This window comes from Trematomus bernacchii, unplaced genomic scaffold, assembly GCF_902827165.1.
Source record: "Trematomus bernacchii unplaced genomic scaffold, fTreBer1.1, whole genome shotgun sequence".
Lineage (NCBI taxonomy): Eukaryota > Metazoa > Chordata > Actinopteri > Perciformes > Nototheniidae > Trematomus > Trematomus bernacchii.
Genome location: NW_022987698.1, coordinates 12,139,941 through 12,150,915, shown reverse-complemented (window position 1 = coordinate 12,150,915; position 10,975 = coordinate 12,139,941). Strand labels below are relative to the sequence as shown.

Genomic DNA, 10,975 nt, shown 5'->3' with positions numbered 1-10,975 from the left:
GATTAAAATTACTTATTTATTATTTTGCTTCTTAATGAGCTATTTAGCAATGATCAATTATATATTGTTATAAATAGTTTTTACTATAATCGTATCATCTAAATTGAAGACACGCAAAACAACAAGATAAATCAAAAAAGAAAAAAATAGGTATTTCAAAAACGTTGTGGACACATGAGCCATGCCTGCTATCTGTATCTGATTGTAGGTCAGTTGATTAGCCGAGCGAATCCGTAGCTGGCCGAGAATTGCCGAATCATCTGTCCTGCCCGGACTGCTGGAAGCGGCCGCAACGCCATGTTGGCGAAGTCTCTCATCTCTGTGAGGAAAAAATGATAGAAAAAATACGCGCCGAGAAGAAAAGGTAGATCGCCAACAGAGGTAGAAGATTGTGGCGATTATTTATTTTTGAAAGAAAAGGAACCGAGCCGGATCCGCGGAGGTTCCGGACGGACGAGGGAGGCTAAACCTCCCACCGTCCCCATGAGTAGCACCGCTGATCCGAACAGCGACTTTCCATGAAAAAAATACGTTTGTGTTGCTATTCGTGCTTCGTTATCCCAGTTCGTTAAAGGGATTTGGGGCCTGCTTCAAGAATCTGCTACGCTTGCTCAATGTATGCAAGCTAGGCGTTGTTTGTATCAGTATTTATTGAGGTATTGTTTTTATTTGTTGATTTTTTTGCGATGAGTTTGCCACCGAAAGTGGTCCCCAAAACCGCCGCTGTCGCAGTTAGCGGACCTGGAAGTGGCCCCTCTCCGTCGAGCCAACTGCGGGCTACCCTGACCTCCGTGTCTCTGCCGCCGGGAGCCCCAACAGCTCCTCAGCCCGGTGCTGTACCACCACCTCAGTATCCTTTCACTTGGGTAACATGGATATTGTTTGTGATTTTGTGCATTTCACTCTTATTTTAAGACAGTAACACGCACACTCTGCTTATTTTATAAGCGGCAGATAACAGGTTTGATGCGGGGATGATGGTTTCGTTTGGAGGGAGCTGGGATGGGAGGGGACAATTAGCTAGCTAGGTATGCTAACGTTAGCTTATCAAGCCGGTTATTAATAAAGCTAACGGAAATGTCAGTTTGGATTTCGGGAGTTCACGCTATGCTATTGTTTCTTCTTACGTGTGTGATTTAATAAAGCTGTCACTCGAATATAGTGGGATACAATCAAATATAGATTAAGTGACATTAATGGGTATATAAAATAGCCATCACCGGCAAGCTATAAGGCTTTCCACACCGGTTACCGGCTTTGTTCAGTTACCGTTGCTGGCTAGCAAGGTGCGGTAGCCTAGTTACCGTGCCAGCCAGCTAAGTTAATGGTAGCCACCATGGCTAGCAATTGTACAACTCAGTGAATGTAAGCAGTACAGCTTCATTCTTTTCAGGGGGCTCACGTTAGCCTGTATAAGGCACGGTTTGTGGGAATTACACCCCCTTTACATTTAACATGAATTTAGCATTTAAAGAGGTGCTCCTATGCACCTAACCAGGCCTGTCTGTGTTTGGGCCGGTGAGCTCTAATGATGACAGCATGTATAAATTAGCAGTTAGAAAGTAGCTTGACAGTGACATAAAGTTTGATATTTACTGTTTGTTTACATTATCAGGTAATACAATTGGGTTATCCCAGAAACCTGTCTCCAAATATGAACTGTAATTCAGTAAATCAGACTTTCAGTGTCGTGGGTTTGCACTGTCATTACCCCAAAATACACCTTTACTTTTGAGTTTACATAGTGATACACTCACTGTGGTTCTCACCTCCTGTTTTATTTACAGTATGGTGGCACAAGTGAAAGAGGATTAGGTTGACGTCTCCTGCCTGTCAGAGGCAGAGAGATGTCTTTTGTGATCTGACAGCTTCTGTTGTGGTTTTGGCTTTGGGTTGTGATGTCTCAACCTGATTTCCTGCCACCCAGGATTACAGCCGCCCTGTGTTTCTGACACATGCAAGGGGCAGTAAGTAGCTGGTTATGGCAGGTGGCAGTATGGAACTGTCTTGCCTAAAGTGTGTTTTTGATTTGTTTGTGGGTTAGCTGAGCAACTCAAGAGCAACACAGAAGATAATAGTCTCTTTATTTGTTGTGCCGTGTCCTCTTTTGACTCTCCAGACTTCTGAAATTTGCTTAACCTACTTTTAGATGTATGATGTGAAGTGCCTACCAGTTGAGTACATAATTGAACCCTCTTCATTTTCTCAATGGATGCATTGTTAGGCTGGTATAGAAATACATAAACATTAGAAAAAATGAAATGCTCCTTTTTTAAAGAAGAGAAATCACAAACATTTTTAATATGGCTTTTTGGTTTGTTCACTCTTGCTAAGCTTTACTTTCACATTGACTAAAGTGATCAGCCTTATATTGGTTATCAACATTATGGAATAACTGACGTCTGGATGAAGTGCTGGCTATTGATCTACTAATGAAATAGTAACTGTTGCTGTTAAATGAACAGGGCAACCCTATGGTAGACGGCATTAGACAGCCATATAGTGGAATAAGATGGTTACATCAATTATTGCTATATTTCTTAAAATGTGATTAAGAGATTAATTAGTCCGTCCTCTTTACTAAATTTGACAGAATACATTGTTTGGGAGTTGTATCATAATTCATGACCACAATATAAATGAAATCTAAAATGTCCAATATTTGGTGAATATGACATTACATCCCCACATGTATGCATATGGGGGAATGAGGCAAATACACATGGCTACAACTAATAAGGTTCACCTAGCTAATGTACTTTTAATTTAACTCAATGCAACAGCCATGCATATACATACCTTTTCTACAAAGTGAATCAATATTAGTCTTGTTTTTGAATAGGTATTGTTTCTATGGTCAATAGCAGTGCTGCTTAGCAGAGCGAGACTTTGGGGCGCTGTTGAATTTTATTAAATGTTAAATTGTTAAATGCCATTAACTATATAAAAAAAGAGTATGATTGCATTTTTCATTATGTTACTATCTGTGCAGAGGTAGGAGTTACCAGAAAGATTTTATTTTTTTAGATAAAGTTGCAAGAATGTATGCCTTGTACTGGGGCTTCAATGTCATTTCCATGTCCCTATGATAGTCCCTGGATCCTGTTTTAGACAGCACTGCATTTGACTTTCTTGTCATACATGAAAACAGCCCCTCTGAGTGTTGCCACTTGTCTGACTCCTCACTCTCTCCAGACACCAGAGGTCAGGACTGTGGGAGCATGTTACGCTCTGTCTGGCCTGGGCTCCTAATGTATAGGAATTCCCACTTGGAGGATGGCGTGTGGTGTATGAGGAGTCCTGAGATGCACAGGGGTCCAGAGAAGCAGGGTGGAAAGGGCTTGTATGTGTGCAGTGCTGGGGGGGGGGGGGTTGTTTCTGTTCCTGGTTGCCAGAGAAACACCCAGCGCATGCGTCTGCTGCTGCACTTGTCAAACAATGGCAGTGCTGCTTAGCATTCAGAGCGAGAGGCCAAGGTGGCGCTTCCCACCATCTGCCAACAAAGGCCCAGGTCACCCAGCCTGCCTTAGCCCCCCCCCTTATTTCCTTCCATCCCCCCACAGCTCACCTCACCCCATTGCTGGCCCAGCTGAGAAAACTGAGGGATTCTCCCCATTTTCCCCCTCCTTGCCGCCTCCCTCCAACCCCTCAGCTTTCATGGTACAGCACTTTCATCTCTCTTTGAAGAGGCTAGCTCCTTTTTCTTTCTCACAACTTTGCAAGTTCTTTTTTTAATTCTCTGTCCTAATGATTTCTGTTTGGACAAAAGGAATTTGTCAATAAAAAAGAACTGAAGTTTAATTTTAACCTGCCAGCCAGGCATACAGTCAGAGCCAGTGTTCGTGTTGATATCCCACTACGTAATGTTGGTACCCAGCTGGCTGGTCACACAGCACTGTAGTCATGTATTTTAGGACAGGTGCGTGCAGCCGCGTGAGAAGATATTCTCATGAGCATACTCACTGTGGGATGTTATAAATAAACTGCTGAGTTGTTATGAGCCAGCATACAGGACTGTTCTCTACAGAGAGGGAGTGGCCTGTCGAGAAAAGACATTCTGCACCCTGTCAGAGCCATAAACACATCATTGCTGCTGTTTTATTCCTCTATCTTGGATCAACGCCTGTATTTTCTCTAGGAAAGGCTTTCTTAAATACAATTAGTTGCTTATCGTTGAAAAAAAACAATATGTTCCTATTTTACTGACATTGCTTTCAACTGTTCTTACAACCCTCAGTATTTGCAGTGAACTATTTGTTTGGCGATCCATCCCACCCACACCAAGATGCTGTGAGGTCCATGGTCAAGTTGAGAATGTTCACATCCACTTGTCAGCAAGTAGTGCTACAACATTTGCCAAATAGTGCAAATACTTGTTTTGTAGGAGAAAGAATTTATGCTTTGCTTCAAAATGTACAAATGCAATATTGCATCTACAGTACTGTTACGAAACACTGCAGCTTAACAATTGCTTGATGTGTGTGCATTTGCAGTTAAGTTCGCCAACCATTTCTGTCAGCTGTCCCTGTTTTGTTGTTCTTGTTGATATTCATTTCAGTCCTCGTGGTCTTTTAAAAAAATCATAGCGAAACTCTAATTTAACTTTGGAACTGTTAGTTAGATCTGATCTCTCTCTCCCAAATCAACCTGGCAAGTTTTTTTGTTGATGGCTCCGATTTTTAGCACTGACTAGTACGGCTGATGTTTCAAACATAAATCATTACCCAGGCGGTATATATCTGGCTGCTGTTTGCCGTCTACCGACCTGTGATTCCGCCTCCGCCGCGATGTCTTAAAGCAAATTCTTAATTTTATTGGCAGTGTGATTTGGATTCTGTAAACTATCACACAATGTCATCAACATTTTTTTTTTCATAATTTCGCAATTAGTTTCACAGAAAATGACTAATCCATGCAAAACAAAAGGGCACAGTGTCATTGGCTACGTTTGCTGTCTAAATACCAGGAAGTATTCTTCACTTTTTAACAAACCTTTACAGTGTTTCAGAGATGCAATAGGGGAATCCCTGCTATGGGTTACTGTCTTAAATGATTGGGTCTATAAAAGTGACCAAAAGTAGGGAAAAATGTCCATCTTATCTTTCCAAGTATAGCTAGGTATCATCACCTCTTGAAATGTCACATTTTCTCGTGTCTGAACCCAAAACTATTCAGTTTAAAATGACATACAACAGAAAAATATTTCATACATTTAAAAACTGTAATTTCTGCCATTTTTAACAATGAATTCCTTTTTTAAATAGTTTGGAATTACTTTATGTTGATTGGCTCGTCAAGGCAATCAACATAACATCAATCAAGGCAGCTCTACATTTTGGTCATTTTAACTAAAAGTGAGTTGCAACTTGAATTTACCCATTTAGCAGTGAAATAACATACAATACAACTTTATTTATCAATGTAAGGAAATGTGTTAATTATGGTGTATATCTTTCTGACTCTACCTCCTTTTTTAAAGTACAGACTGAATCCCTGTTTCCTTCATTCAAAAAACAAACATGGTCTTTGCTGCAGAAATCCAAAAGCATTGTATCATACTGTAGTGAAAAGAGCAGCCTCAGCTAGAACAGGCAGGCAGTAAGAGGTGTTTGTGTGCAGTGGCCAGTGGGCCATCAGGGAGCAGGAGGGTTTGTGTCTGCACCATCTGGGCCGTCTGCTTACTTCCTGTGAATCCACTCTGAACCCACTGCTCTCAGACTTCCAGGTAGCCTGTGTCATCTAAAGGAGGCATGGTACTTGTAAATGCATACTGCATTTAGAAAGTTAATATATAGTAACGCAAATATTACTGTTTGATTTAGTTGATATTTACCTACAGAGCCGCTAACTTTGCAAAAACAGAGCTCACCTCTCACTCTGACCCTCTCCTGCCTCTTTTTCCTGGATGTTCCATGTGATTCATTCAGGGAAGGGGTTGTAAAAATACACAGCTGTAATTCATTGATGGTAGGAGTAATAGCAGATTACAGTTTATTGAGCCGTATCATCCTCAGGATCACACCCCTGCTATTTGTAAGGCTGTATTTCCTCCTGTCTTCCCCCTTCTCTCCCCCTCACACACAATCAGCACATTAGTGGCTTTACAGTAAGCTAATGATGAAGCAGGAGCTAAAGCAGCCCCCCCCCCCCCTCCTTTCTTAAATGAGGCTGACAGGTCAATGTTGAATCAAGGGCCAAAGGTGAGTGGTTAAAGCTACTTTATGATCTCCTCAGAGAAGAAGCAGGATTGATTTGTATTCTGTTCTGGTGGGGGACTTGTTTTAGACCCAAATTGACCTTGTCAAGGTTAAACTACACAGAAGCCTATGCTTATTTAGGAGTTATGAATCCTATTTTAAATGTGATTTTTCCAAATGTATTTTAAAATGGAAAAAACCTGCTTACAGTGTCATAAGGAACCTGTGTTCCTTTGACTTTAAAGAGGCCCTATTTGGCTTTTTTGGGCGTTTTTTTCCTGTCATGTTGTGTGTTATATAGGTTTTTGTGCATGTAAATGGTCTGCAAGGGCTACAATCCCAAAGTTAACACCAGAGGGATTTCCTCTCACACACACTCTTCCCCCCCCTTCTTCACTCACTTCGGTGACATAGTTAAATCACTACGTAACACCTGGCGTAACACATTGTACGTGAAACGCTAAGGGACGGGACATAAGCTGTTGACCAATCACTACAGAGCCGGCCAGTTAAACAATCAGAGCAGACTGGGCTCTGGTTTGAGAAAGATAAATACCTTTTTGAGTCATGTAAGCATGTAAACAAGCACTTTGTATGTCAAAATAGACCAAATACAATTATGACACCTGAAAATTAGCATAATAGGCCTCCTTTAACTAGCTAGTATCCTTAAGGTGAGGCAATTTTAGGGTTATGCACCTTTTAACCCTCTCTTCTGTACACAGTGTTTCTTCTCAGTCTCAGCGAGGGGTCAAATGTGAATCTCGCCATTAATGTAGTTTTGTCCAATTTGATGTCGCAGGTCATTTTTCAGCCCCACTGACGCTCTTATTCCCTGAAGCGGTGTCCCTGTTGTAAGTCTTTAAGTTGACATTGTGCTCGCCTCCTCTCCTCAGGCAGAAAATTCATGGAGATCAAACTAATGACTAATATCTAATTAGTGCGGTCAGCCACTTTCATGGTTGTGCCCGTTACATGCAAAAGAGCCTGACTGAAAAGCTTCCATCTGGTTTACATGCCCACCCACGTGGACAGCTTGACACTGATGATCCTCAGGACATTTGGTTTTCACCGCGTGATCACCTACATATGAATAGGAAAACATTTTTTACAAGCAGTTAATCTTAAAACTGCAAAAATAAACGAAGAATTAAATGGTAATAGTGTGTCATAATGGCATAATTGGACATCCACTCATGCTAACTGTCAGCTATTGAACCTACACAGGGAGTAGTCGCCAACATTAAAAATGCTATTATATCGAAGTGAGAATTTGCTGCAGTTTGTGTGTAACACTTTTTCAGGCACAGAAACAGAACGATTAAGCTAAATTAAACGTTTTTTTTAAGTAAATACGTTTGTGGTGTTAACATATTAATTTGTAATTATTTACGTTTAGCATCTGCTTTTGAGTTCCCTCACAACATGATGAGTTTTCTAATAAAATCGATATATGTGTGTTATGTTCCTCCACATGTTTACATGCAGTAATGCTCAAAAGGTCTTTATTCTTCTCATACTGCCTGTGCTGCAGCACCTCTTTTCACCCTCTGTCAGAAACCAGAGCCCAGTCTGCTCTGATTGTATGCTGGTCAGCTCTGTTGTGATTGGTCAACCACTTAAAGAGCCTCTAATGGCGCGTTTCCACTACACGGCCTCGCTCGGCCCCGCTCGGTATGGCTAGGCCTCGTTAGGACTGGCTCACTTTATGGCGCATTTCCATTACAGTTTAGGAACTGGGGCAGTATCTATAGTAACGCAGTGTAGGCGGAGCCGTGACGTGATCTTCAGAGGACCCCAGAAAAACAACACAGCCGTTAGCTGTTAGCACTCAGAGCTCACAGCTCCTCATATATGTTCAGAAACTAGACAAAAGTTAAACAAGTACAAACCACAGACTGTCTGTGTCATGGTGAATACAGTCGCTGCTTTATTTATGTCTGTATAGGCCGTTGTTGTGAGTGTGGACGGTCGGAGCATATACTGCGTTAGCTTAGCCAATCTCCATTTAGAAAACAAGCATTTTAAAAGGTTTTTCCCCTGCCGTCTGTCTGCAGACTTGACAAAGCATTAATTCATGGTTTTTACTAACCGGTATCAGTATGTTGTTACTTCGGCATCATTTTGAAACGTGTATTACAATTAAATCACGGTCAAATATGTCCATCTTGTTGTAGTTGTAGCCCCCTTGCCAGCGACGCTCTCTCTAGTTTAGCATACTCAGCCCGACTCAGCCTCGTTGTCTCTGGCCCTGGACCCACGATTTTATGAGGCCAGAAAAACTGTGAATTAGGACCCGCCGGCCGGTACTAGGCCAAGTGGAAACGCAACCAAAGACGGGCCGCTGACGTCACAGCCCTCTTAAACCGGGCATGTAGTGGAAACGCGCCATTAGCCTATCACGTACACTGTATTGGAGCGCTAGCCAATAGAAGCTTGGGTGTTACATAGCGATGTCATTATGTTACAGAAGTTATCAAAAGAGTCCAATGGAGGCATTTTAGTCAGGGGGGGGGGGGGAAGAAACTCCCTCTGGGATTTTAGCCTTTGCAGATGATTTACATCAGGGCTATTCAATTAGTTTGGAATGGGGCCGGTTGATGAAAATTATCCAAAGCAAGGGGCCAGGAAAAAGATGGCTTGAAATATGAGCAATCATATTTAAGAGCTTCAGATACAGTTAATACTACAACAGCATAGTGGAGTGCATATATTGTGTTTAATTAAATCAAACAACATAGCCCCAAGGCCTTTATAGATCTAAATGGCAAGTTCAGAACTCAGTAGGCCTACATGTGAAGCTAATTTAACCATCAACATCATTTCATTTGATTTCATTTAGGTGAAATGATCTAATCATTCACGCAGAGATGCAATAAATGACAGTTTGTCACTACAGTAGCAAGGTGGGTTCGAAACCAGAGCCCGCCGAAGTTTTCAGGCATTGTCTTCCCCTCTATCTCTCAATTTAACACCCTCTCTGGAATAAAAGCACTCTGGCCCAAAAAAAAATCAAAAAAAGAAAAGTAGTTCTAACATTATTCTCAAAGGGCCAGTAAATATCACCCCGGGGCCGGATTTGGCCCGCGGGCCGCCAATTGAATAGCCCTGATTTACATGCACAAAGACCTAAAGAACAAACTACAGGAAAGGGGAAACCTTAATAAAAACGTTGAACCCTTTAAATTAATCTGATGATTTCAAATTCAACTGCATTTGCAACAATCAGGTCTGCCAAAATCCCTGGAAGATTTACTGATCTATTTTTGCGTTTGCTTTGCCACTGTTGACAAGAGCCCCCCTCCACTTTAATTCCAGGTGGATTTGTTACTGTTGCTCCTGCAAGTTAAGCCTGGGTGTTTATATTTCCCGACACAGTTTCCACACAGATCATGTACAGCCGACAGATCAGCTTGCCTCACTTGTTGATACCCCCTCTTAGTGTGACATTCTCTGTCTGTCACCCACCAGACCTAGGTCAAGAATCATTTGCAGTTGAATATTACATTCCCTCATCTGCTTTGTGGCATTGGATGTTCCACAGTAAGAATTTTCACATAAAAATATATAAGTAGAAGATTTATTTCAGTCTTTCTGGTGATATCACTTTTTGTCATGCACTTTTGGTAAAACAAAGCATCAAAATTGTATATACTGTGTCACCCATAAAACAGTATTATTGTGCTCCTCCTCACGTAGACCGTCAGTGTCAGGAGACAGATCCTCTAATTGCTCCTCATTCTGTGTATGTATACTGGGTGTGTGTGGGGGTGGGCGTGTTGTTATTCCCCGGCAATGAAACGGACAATACCTCCTGCTGCGCTTCTGCTTTTTTGGATAGCAGCCCTCTTTTAAAGGGATTTTTTTTTTTACATCCTTCTCTCCCTCTTGTGTTGTCGGTTAGGAGTAGTGATGGTGGCAGGGGGCCAAGACAGATGACGGCCCCTGCAGGCAAGAGCAGAGTAAACTTGCTTTAAGGGCCAGTTCACTCCGTCAGGACAGCTTGTCTAATGGTCTTCGGTTAGCTGAGGGGGCTGTGTCCGATCATTCCTGTAACCTACGATTTGACATTCACACCCACTTACCGGCCTGATTGGCCAGCTGCGCAGAGGTTAGAAAGAACGTTGGGTTTCTCTTCAGCCCTTTTTTTTTTTTTTTTTACAAAGAAGCTATTCCTGGCTCTTTTCATGTGAAGAGCTGAGAGCAGCACTGCATTTCTTCCTGGAGAAACTGTCTGAAAATGTGGAATGATATCCCAATTTGTAACCACATTGCATCTCCCCCTTATGACGGCTGGCTTTTCACTCTTGAGTTAGGTCATTCTCAACAACAACAAAAACGTTGGATAGTGTGCACGGACACATGTCGCACAACCAACTTTCTCTCGAGCAAAACCCTTCCCTCGGGGGGGGGGGGAAGAGGAGGCGTGAAAAGGAAGAAAGCCAGACGTTCGGTTTCCCTTAAACCATGTGACTGTGTGTGTGAGAGACTTTCTGTCACAGACAACTGCCTGAGCAGGTTACTAACCGCAGGGCTTCCCTCTTCTATCTGGCTATTAGACATTCCCTCTTTTGTCTCCCTTAACATGTGAGTGATGTCTCCCAAGTGAGTCTCATTATTGCATGTTTCAGAAGCCCTAAAGACAGTTGTCTTCTGTTCTGGTTTCTGTTCAGACAGAACCCATAGCAATTATAACACCCTGAGTACTATAGGTTTATACAACTGTTGTGGTATTTGTCTTTGACCCTACTATTCCACTTTCAGCATAAGAAAACTGA

At 42.1% G+C, this 10,975-nt stretch overlaps 1 protein-coding gene across 14 annotated transcripts in view; it reads left to right on the top strand.

The window, feature by feature from the left end:
• Positions 1-258: 258 nt before the first annotated feature.
• eif4g3a (eukaryotic translation initiation factor 4 gamma, 3a) overlaps positions 259-10,975 on the top strand; it is a 62,559-nt gene continuing 51,842 nt past the window's right edge. For all 14 annotated transcript variants that reach the window (XM_034139156.1, XM_034139154.1, XM_034139157.1 and 11 more), the window contains exon 1: positions 259-850. In XM_034139156.1, the coding sequence (XP_033995047.1) occupies positions 687-850 (164 nt within the window). In that variant the 5' untranslated portion in view covers positions 259-686. The remainder of the gene's footprint in view (positions 851-10,975) is intronic.